The sequence below is a fragment of the Hemiscyllium ocellatum genome, chromosome 10 (genome assembly GCF_020745735.1).
Source record: "Hemiscyllium ocellatum isolate sHemOce1 chromosome 10, sHemOce1.pat.X.cur, whole genome shotgun sequence".
In the NCBI taxonomy this organism is placed as follows: Eukaryota; Metazoa; Chordata; class Chondrichthyes; order Orectolobiformes; family Hemiscylliidae; genus Hemiscyllium; species Hemiscyllium ocellatum.
In genome coordinates, this window is record NC_083410.1 from 1,143,838 (window position 1) to 1,154,531 (window position 10,694).

The 10,694-nt window shown below is 44.0% G+C and overlaps 1 protein-coding gene across 3 annotated transcripts in view; it reads left to right on the forward strand.

Annotated features, from left to right (window-relative positions):
• cenpo (centromere protein O) overlaps positions 1-8,686 on the forward strand; it is a 38,888-nt gene extending 30,202 nt beyond the window's left edge. The window contains exon 6 of one of the 3 annotated variants that reach the window (XM_060831181.1): positions 8,403-8,686. In XM_060831181.1, coding sequence (XP_060687164.1) covers positions 8,403-8,569 — 167 coding nt within the window. In that variant the 3' untranslated portion in view covers positions 8,570-8,686. The remainder of the gene's footprint in view (positions 1-8,402) is intronic. The other 2 variants (XM_060831182.1, XM_060831185.1) reach the window with 2 other exon arrangements.
• The last annotated feature ends 2,008 nt before the right edge of the window (positions 8,687-10,694 follow it).

The window sequence follows — 10,694 nt, forward strand, 5'->3', positions numbered from 1 at the left end:
AAAAGATCAGCCATGATTTTACTGAATAATGGAGCAGGCTCGAGTGGCCAGATGACCTACTCCTGCTCCTGGCTCTTCTGAATTGAGGAGAGCACCACAAATCATACTTCTCGGAGAACTCTGCTATCCTGTTGTTTTTAGGTATGCCAGTGTTGAAAATGCTAGATTGACGAGGTATGCTGTTGCGAAAGGAAAAACTATAGCAATAGTATGGTCAGAGATTCTTGATATTCATGGCCCACAGTCAGCTAAAACTGGGGTGGGGTGGGGGGGAGGGGAGGGAGGTTGGAATTTGTTAGGTGTGTCCAGGTTGGTGTTTTAAAACAAATATAAATAGTTCAACTAGGAAAGGGGGTCACACTAGACCTCATACTGGGAAATGAACCCAGCCAGGTGATTGAAGCTGTGGCAGGGAGCATTTCAGCAACAATGACCATCATTCTGTAAGCTTTAAGTTACTTATAGAGAAGGAAGGTACTAAATAGGGGAAGGCTAACTACCATAATGTTAGGCAGGAACTAGGGGGTGGCCGTTTGAGGGTTGATCCATGTCTGGCATGGTGGAATCTTTTAAGGACCAGTTGATTAGAGTTCAGGATCAGCATGTTGCTGTGAAAATGAAGGGCAAATATAGCAAAATTTTGAAACCTTAAATGCCAGGAGAAATTGAGAGCTTAGTCAAAAATAAAAAGGAGGCATAAGTAAAGTTTAGGAAACTGAACACAGAGCCCTCAAAGAATATAAAGGTAGCAGGTAAGAATTCAAACAAGGAATTAGGAGGGATAAAAGGGCCATGAAATGTCCTTCACAAGCACGATTAAGGAAAATTCCCATGTGTATTATACATATATAAGAGTAAGAGGATAGCTGGAAAAAGGGTAGGTCTGTTCAAGGATAAAGGAAGGAATGATACATGTAGATGGAGGAAGTGGGTGAGGTCCTTAATGAAAACCTGCCTTGGTTTTCACAAAGGATTAGGACATGGTGGATGGTGAGTCTCAGGAGTAGTAATTTGATATTCTGGGGCATATCAATCTGAAAATAGATGTTGGGGGTTCTGACTGGCATTAACGTAGACAAGTTCCCAGGCTAAAGCTTTAAGCAAGTGGTGCAGAAATTATTGAGAGAAGATTCTTGGGTATAGTATTTACTACTGTTTGGAAAAATATGGACTTATTAGTGATAGGCAGCATGGGTTTGTGAGGAGAAGGTCATGTCTCTCAAACTTGGCCTTATGATTTGAGATAAAACCACTCTTTGGGAATTTAGAATAGTGGGAATAGAGGTTAGGGCAGTTGAACGTACCTCCTGCAGAATGTGGGAGGTAAGGGTCACCACTAGTCTCTGCTGACTTCCTCTGTGGGAAGTGCACTCCAGCTCCTCAAAAACAGTGTTAGGGAACTGGAGCTGGATGAACTTTGGATCACTCGGGAGGCAGAGGCTTATTGAGAAGAGTTACAAGGAGGTAGTCACACCTCAGTTGCAATAAAAAGGCAGACGGGTACAGTCAGGGGACAGAAAAGGAACCAGCAGGAAGTGCAGGGAATCCCTGTGGCCGTTCCCCTCAATAACAAGTGTACTGTTTTGGATACTGTTGGGGAGGATTAATTACCAGGGGTAATCGGTGGGGTACAGGTCTCTGGCACAGAATCTGTCCCTGTTGCTCAGAAGGGAAGCGGGGTGAGGAACAGAGCATTAGTCATTGGGGACTCCATAGTTAGAGGGACAGATAGGAGGTTCTGTGGGAACAAGAGAGACTCATTGGTGAATCCCAGGTGCCACAGTTCATGATGTCTTGGATTGTGTTTTCGGGAGGGGGAGAGGGAGCAGCTCCGAGTCGTGGTCCACAGCGGTAAGAAAAGGGATGGGGGTTTAAGGCAGAAATTCAGGGAACTAGGGTGGAAGGTTGGTGCTAGAACAAACAGTTGTTATTTCTGGTTTGTTATCCGTGCCACGTGCTAGCGAGGTGAGGAATAGGGAGAGAGAGGAGTTGAACACGTGGCTACAGGGATGGTGCAGGAGGGAGGGATTTGGATCCCTGGATAAATGGGACTCATTCTGAGGTAGGTGGGACCTCTACGAACAGAATGGTCTACACTTGAACAGAGGGGTACCAATATCCTGGGGGACGATATTTGCAAATGCTGTTTGGGAAGGTTTAAACTAATTCCGCAGGGAGATGGGTACCTAATTTGTAGTTCCAGTGTTTAGGAGGTTGAGAGTAATGAGGTCAGAATTTGAGGTTTCAATTCCTGGAGCATCCAGAATAAGGTGAGTGAACTTGCAGCACCTGGGACTTCACTGTTGTAGCCATTTCAGAGACCTGAGTAGAGCAGGGACAGGAATGGTTGTTGCAGGTTCCGGGATTTAGATGTTTCGGTAAGAACAGAGAAGATGGTAAAAGAAGGGGAGGTGTGGCATTGCTAGTCAAGGACAGTATTATGGTGGCAGAAAGAACATTTGAGGATTTATTTACTGGGAGGTTTCTGTAGGTCTCCGAATAGTTCCAGAGATGTAGAGGAAAGGATAGCAAAGATAATTGTGGATAGAAGTGAGAGTGACAGGTAGTTGTTATGGGGGCTTTAACTTTCCAAATATTGACTGGGAATACTATAGTTCCAAGTACTTTAGGTGGGTCAGTTTTTGTCCAATATATGCAGGAGGGTTTCCTTACACAGTATGTAACCAGGCCAACTAGGGGCGAGGTTACATTGGATTTGGTACTGGGGAATGAACGCGGCCAGGTGTTAGATTTGGATGTAGGTGAGCACTTTGGTGATAGTGACCAGACTTCAGTTATGTTTACTTGAGCGATGGAAAGGGAGAGGTACATACCGCAGGGCAAGAATTATTGCTGGGGGAAAGGCAATTATGATGCAATTAGGCAAGATTTAGGATGCATAGGATGGGGAAGGAAACTGCAGGGGATGGGCACAATTGAAATGTGGAGCTTATTCAAGGAACAGCTACTGCATGTGCTTGATAAGTATGTACCTGTCAGGAAGGAAGGAAGTGGTCGAGTGAGGGAGCTGTGGTGTATTAAAGAAGTTGAATCTCTTGTCAAGAGGAATAAGAAGGCTTATGTTAGGATGGTTCATGAAGGCTCGGTTCAGGCGCTTGAGAGTTGCAAGTTAGCCAGGAAAGACCTAAAGAGAGAGCTCAGAGGAGCCAGGAGGGGATATGAGAAGTCATTCTCACATAGGATAAAGGAAAACCCTCAACCTTTTTATAGATATGTCAGGAATAAAAGAATGACTAGAGAAAGATTAGGGCCAATTAAGTACAGTTGTGTTTTGTTTGCCGAGCTGGGGATTTGTGTTGCAGATATTTCGTCCCCTGTCTAGGTGACATCCTCAGTGCTTGGGAACCTCCTGTGAAGCGCTTCTGTGTTGTTTCCTCCGGCATTTATAGTGGTTTGTCTCTGCCGCTTCTGGTCGTCAGTTCCAGCTGTCCGCTGCAGTGGCCAGACAGCCAGACTGCTGCGACCACTAGGACTCATAACAGCACACAAACCAACAGCCACTCTCAGACAACAACTCACCAGGACAAAGGACCCGATACACAGCATGAGCAAAACCAACGTCGTGTAGAAAATCCTATATAAGGACTGCACAAAACACTACATAGGACAAACAGGAAGACAGCTAACGATCCACATCCATGAACACCAACTAGCCACGAAACGACACGACCAGCTATCCTTAGTAGCCACACTCGCAGATGACAAGCAACATGAGGTTGACTGGGACAACACTACTATTATAGGACAAGCCAAACAGAGAACAGCCAGGGAATTCCTAGAGGCATGGCACTCATCCACAGATTCTATCAACAAACACATCGACCTGGACCCAATACACCGGCCACTGCAGCGGACAGCTGGAACTGACAACCAGAAGCGTAAGAGACAAACCACTATAAATGCCGGAGGAAACATCACAGAAGTGCTTCACAGGAGGCTCCCAAGCATTGAGGATGTCACCTAGATGGGGACAAAACGTCTCCAAAACAAATTCCCAGCTCGGCGAACAGAACCGCAACAACAAGCACCCGAGCTACAAATCTCCTCACAAACTTTGAATTAAATACAGTCGTAGGAAGTTGTGAGTGGAATCCAAAGAGATAGGAGGGGTGCTAAAAGAATATTTTTCATCAGTAATTACACTGGAAAAAGACAATGTTGTCAAGGAGAATACTGAGATACAGGCTACTAGACTAGATGGGATTGAGGCTCATAAGGAGGAGGTGTTAGCAATTCTGGAAAGCGTGAAAATAGATATGTTCCCTGGGCCGGATGGGATTTATCCTGGGATTCTCTGGGAAGCCAGGGAGGAGATTGAAGAGCCTTTGGCTTTGATCTTTAAATCATCATTGTCAACCAGAATAGTGCCAGAAGACTGGAGGATAGCAAATGTTGTTCCCTAGTTCAAGAATGGGAGGAGAGACAACCCTGGTAATTATAGACCAATGAGCCTTACTTCAGTTGGGAGTAAAGTGTTGGAAAAGGTGATAAGTGATAGAATTTATAATTATCTAGAAAGGAATAAGTTGATTAGGGATAGTCAACACAGTTTTGTGAAGGTTAGGTCGTGCCTCTCGAACCTTATTGAGTTCTTTGAGAAGGTGACCAAACAGATGGATGAGGAGAAAGCAGTTGATGTGGTGTATATGGATTTCAGTAAGGCGTTTGATAAGGTTCCCCACGGTAGGCTATTGCATAAAATATGGAGGCATGGGATGGAGGGTGAATTAGTGATTTGGATCAGAAATTGGCTAGCTGAAAGAAGACAGGGTGGTGGTTGATGGGAAATGTTCATCCTGGAGTTCCGTTACTAGTGAAGTACTGCAAGGATCTGTTTTGGGGCCACGGCTGTTTGTCATTTTTATAAATGACCCAGATGTGGGCTTAGAAGGATGGGTTAGCAAATTTGCGGATGACACTACGATTGGTAGCATTGTGGATAATGCAGAAGGATGTTGCAGGTTACAGAGGGATATAGATAAGCTGCAGAACTGGGTTGAGAGGTGGCAAATGGAGTTTAATGTGGAAAAGTGTGAGATGATTCACTTTGGAAGGTGCAACGAGAATAGTTGACTGGGCTAATGGTAAGATTCTTGGTAGTCGATGAGCAGAGAGATCTCGCTGTCCGTGCACATAGATCCCTGAAAGTTGCCACCCAGTTTGACAGGGTTATTAAGAAGGCATACGATGTGCTAGCTTTTGTTGGTAGAGGGATTGAGTTTCAGTGCTATGAGGCCATGCTGCAGCTGTACTTGGAGTATTGTGTACCGTTCTGGTATTATAGGAAGGATGTGGAAGCTTTGGAAAGCATTCAGAGGACACTTACTGGGATGTTGCCTGGAACGAAGGGAAGTTTGTATGAGAAAAGGCTGAGGGACTTGAGGCTGTTTTTGTTGAGAGGTGATTTAATTGAGAGCGGGTTAGGTGGGTGGAAAGTGAGAGCCTTTTTCCTCGGATGGTGATGGCCAGCATGAGGAGACATAGCTTTAAATTGAAGGGTGATAGATATAGGACAGATGTCAGAGGTAGTATCTTTACTCAGAGTAGTAGGGGCATGGAATAGCCTGCCTGCAACAGTAGTAGACTGGCCAACTTTAAGGGCATTTAAATGGGTATTGGATTGACATATGGATGAAAATGGAATAGTGTAGGATAGATAGGCTTCAGATTGGTTCCGCAAGTCAGCACAACATTGAGGGCCTGTACTGCACTGTAATGTTCTATGTTCTAAAAGTACATGGGATCTGGGTAACTTGGCAAATTAATTACAGTATTGGTTTACTAGACGGAGACAGAGGGTGGCAGTAGAAGGCGGTGTGTGATTGAAAGCTGGTGCATACTAATGTGTCACTGTGATCAGTGCTGAGTTGTTTGTTCATGATATTCACAAAAAATACAGAAGAAAATGTGAGACGGATGATAAATCAGTTTGTGGATTACATGAGGATTGGCCACGTGATTGACCATGAGGAAGTTACAGGAGGACACAGACTGATTGGTCAAGTTGGCAGGTCAGTGGCAAACAGAATTTAATTCTTAAAAGTGTGAAGTAGTAACAAGACGAGGGAATGCGAGGCACTAGGCAACTCGGAGGAACATAAGGATCTTAAGATCCTTGTACACAGATTCCTGAAAGTGGCAGGACAGGTAAATAAGGAGGTTAAGAAAGCATATGAGATGTGCCTTTATCAGTCACAGCATAGATTATGGGAGCAGGGAGATTATGTTGAAGCTATACAGGCCACAGCTGGAGTTACTAATTGCAGTGGAGGTGGATACAGAAGAGATTCACTGGGGTGTGGCTTGGGATGGAATGGCTTCACTTTGTGGAGGCTGGATAAGATCACAGCTGCAAATGTGTTGCTGGTCAAAGCACAGCAGGTCAGGCAGCATCTCAGGAATAGAGAATTCGACGTTTCGAGCATAAGCCCTTGGATAAGATCAGGTTGTTTTCTTTAGAGCAGAGAAGGCTAAGATGAGACCTGATTGAGGAATATAAGATTGAGGGGTCATGGATCAGGTGGATATAAAGCAGCTGTCCCCTTAGTTGACAGGTCAGTGACAAGGGAACATAATTTTAAGCTGAAAGGCAGGAGGTTCAGAAGGGATTTGAGGAAAAGAATTTTCACCGAGGTTGGTGGGAATCTAGTATACACTGCCTGTGAGAGTAGTGGAGGTGGGAAATCTCTCAATCTCTCAATCTTTTAAAAAGCATGTGGATGAGCAATGTCATAACATGAAAGCAATGGGCCAAGTGCTGGACAGTGGGATTGTTTGAATAGACATGATGGGTTAAATTGCCATCTTTTGCACTAGGATTATGTGGGAAGCAAGAGAGGAAATTGCAGAGCCGTTGGCAATGATCTTTTCGTCTTCACTGTCAACGGGGGTGGTACCAGGGGACTGGAGAGCGGCGAATGTTGTGCCCCTGTTCAAAAAAGGGAATAGGGATAACTCCAGGAATTACAGGCCAGTTAGTCTTACTTCGGTGGTAGGCAAAGTAATGGAAAGGGTACTGAGGGATAGGATTTATGAGTATCTGGAAAGACACTGCTTGATTAGGGACAGCCAGCACAGATTTGTGAAGGGTAGGTCTTGCCTTACAAGTCTTATTGAATTCTTTGAGGAGGTGACCAAGCATGTGGATGAGGGTAGAGCAGTGGATGTAGTGTACATGGATTTTAGTAAGGCATTTGATAAGGTTCCCCATGGTAGGCTTATGTGGAAAGTCAGGAGGCATGAGATAGTGGGAAATTTGGCCAGTTGGATAGAGAACTGGCTAACCGGTCGAAGTCAGAGAGTGATGGTAGATGGTAAATATTCAGCCTGGAGCCCAGTTACAAGTGGAGTTCTGCAGGGATCAGTTCTGGGTCCTCTGCTTTTTTAAATTTTTATTAATGACTTGGAAGACGGAGTCGAAAGGTGGGTCAATACATTTGCAGACGATACGAAGATAGATGGAGTTGTGGATAGTGAGGAGGGCTGTTGTCAGCTGCAAAGGGACTTAGATATGATGCAGAGCTGGGCTGAGGAGTGGCAGATGGAATTCAACCCTGTCAAGTGTGAGGTTGTCCATTTTGGAAGGACAAATACGAATGTGGAATACAGGGTTAACGGTAGGGTTCTTAGTAAGGTGGAGGAGCAGAGGGATCTTGGGGTCTATGTTCATAGCTCTTTGAAAGTTGCCACTAAGGTGGCTAGAGCTTGTAAGAAGGCCTATGGTGTATTCGCGTTCATTAGCAGAGGGATTGAATGCAAGAGTCGTGAGGTGATGTTGCAGCTGTACAGGACCTTGGTAAGGCCACATTTGGAGTACTGTGTGCAGTTCTGGTCGCCTCACTTTAGGAAAGATGTGGAAGCTTTGGAGAGGGTGCAGAGGAAATTTACCAGGCTGTTGCCTGGAATGGAGAATAGGTCGTTCGAGGATAGGTTGAGAGTGCTAGGCCTTTTCTCATTGGAATGGCGAAGGATGAGGGGTGACTTGATAGAGGTTTATAAGATGATCTGGGGAATAGAAAGAGTAGACAGTCAGAGACTTTTTCCCCGGGTACACAGGGGACATAAATTTAAGGTGAAGGGTGGAAGGTATAGGGGGGATGTCAGGGGTAGGTTCTTTGCCACTCCCACAGGCAGTGCATTCCATGCCCCCACCACTCTCTGGGTAGAGTCAGAATCATTGGTGACCTTTAAGTGGCAATTGGATAGGTACATGGATAGGTGCTTAAACTAGGACAAATGTTCGGCACAACATCGTGGACCGAAGGGCCTGATTCTGTGCTGTATTGCTCTATGTTCTATGTAATATTTCTGAGATTCTGAGAGTGAAAAGTGCAAGGGTTTATATATGTCTTTCTCACTGTAACTGCCTTACTTTGCACCAGCAGAAGATTCAGAATCCATGAGGACAAAGTTAGAAAGTTATCAGCAACTCTTCCAAAACATGGAGCTTCACCGAGTATTTAACAGCTTGAAGATGCAACAAGAAGCAGTTGTATCAAGCAGCTGTCTCTCTGCAGTACACCGTTCAGCCAGTCCTTCCAGGCAGTGAGTGCTACAGTCTTCAACTACCACATTACAAAAGAGGCTATGGAACAGAACGCAAGTAGGATTGATCTTGAAGTTTTGAATTATTCCTAAATAAAAGAGATGAATGATTCTGTATTAACCACTTTATATTTCTTGTTCAAACTGGAATAAGGGTCAGCTTTTGCGAAGGGGATATTGCAGGAGTTTTCTACAAAAAGGTTCAAAAGTCACTCCAGAGATTTGAGCACACAATTCAGACAGTGCTTGTAGAGGGGAATAGCCAGCCTATTGGAGGGGGTGTACTGAGGGCAATACTCAGCTGCTGGAGAATTAGTACTAAGGGAGTGCTGTACTGTCCAGCAGAGTTGGAGCAGACGAGGGCTATTTCACCATTCAGTGATGATCCCCAAATCACTTTTACCGTTTTAACTGGACTCACTGATAGTTCTTGGTTTCGTCATGGTGTGACTCCCAATTAAATGAAATATCTGACAATCGATAGATTTATAGCACTTACTTGTCTTATCAGTTGATCATACTGCCTGCTTTCTCTGCTGCAATGATGTACATGCCTGTGTTTCAACTGCTTATTCATTGACACCGCTGAGATAACTGCTCCCCTCTTCAGTTCAATAAATAGTATGGTACAAACCTACAAGTATTTTAACTAAGAATTGTCGAGGTTATAACAGGCAAGGATTGTTCCATTCTAAGTTGGTGGAATAATTTAATAGAGACTTTACAAAGCTTGTACAGTGATGTTTGGTTTGGAGAAGGTGACTGATATTCTTCCTTTCCCCATCTCACTTAACCAAAACAGGAAATGGTTCTGGATCTGTAATCCCTGACTTTGGCATCCTTAGTGTGACCCTTTCAAACTATGTCAGTAACATTCCCAAATGCAGGTTTCCCACAAAATAGGCTGAGGTTCCCTTATGCTGGGCACAACACCACCATAGAGGAAGCACTATTTGTTTGTGGGGTGCTATTTAACGCACTTATTAAATGAAAGCAATTTTATCTATCAGCTATTGAAATAATTAAACATTCAAACCACTGTTGAAATCGATTCGACACCAGCCTCATTGAGGACCTTACACACTAATTTTGAGCGGGAGTCAGTTTAGCTGAATACACAGTGACACTAACAGTGTGGGTTCAACTCCCATACTAGTTGAGGGTTACCATTTTCCTTCTCAATTTCTTTCCTCACCTGCAGCATGACAACCCTCAGGTAAAACTGCAACCAGTTGTGTCTCTAATGAGAGAGCAGAGCCATGACTTGGTAATTTTACTTTTACACTAATTCTGATATTTCTGATTACAAAAGTATAATGGGAACTTTCTTTGGCCAAAACCATCTCAGTATCACCAAAAACTCAGATTTGCAGTCACTGCGTTTAAACCACCACCACCAACTCTACACTACAGATTTCACTTATGACCTGCTCAAAGTTTGAATGAATGTTTTGCATAACCCCAAATGTTTTCATTCTTTTGGCCTCTCCACTTATTGCTTATTCCTGCTTATCCCAACTCATCCTAAATCAACACTAAACTCTCACTCCAGGCTCCCCTTCATTCGCAATACTCAAGAATTTTATCTGATTACTTTCTGTCCTTGGATTCCAAAGTGATGATGTCTATTCTCTATCCAGAGGAGAGAATAACTAGCAACAGAAACAGGTGTGAAATTGTTCAGCACCAGGCTACTTGACAATTGAAGCATCAATCATTTCAGTTGCAAACACAATAAGGTCCACAATTCCAAACGTACACCAACGTTTCACTTGCTGCTCAGGATTCTTCATCACGTCACCTGGCTGATCTGAGATTTTTCCCACTCATTTTCAACTGACTCTTCCACTCTAGTGAGTATGAATGTTTAAAAACCTGGCACTCTTTAAAGAGCGGTGTGTTCTAGGTTCCGATCAACATGCTTTCCACTATCAACAGATTAGCTCCTCATTCATCACATCACTATGCTCCAAATGCTATCACATTTTGAAATCCAAATGTTTTTAAAGCAATACGTTACACTCAATGATCCTAGTCAAACCAAATTTGACTTGAGGGCAGGTGCTCCTGTCAGTCAATGCTGCTGCTGGCACTGGGTCAAGTACCAATAGGTCTACAATACACAGGGC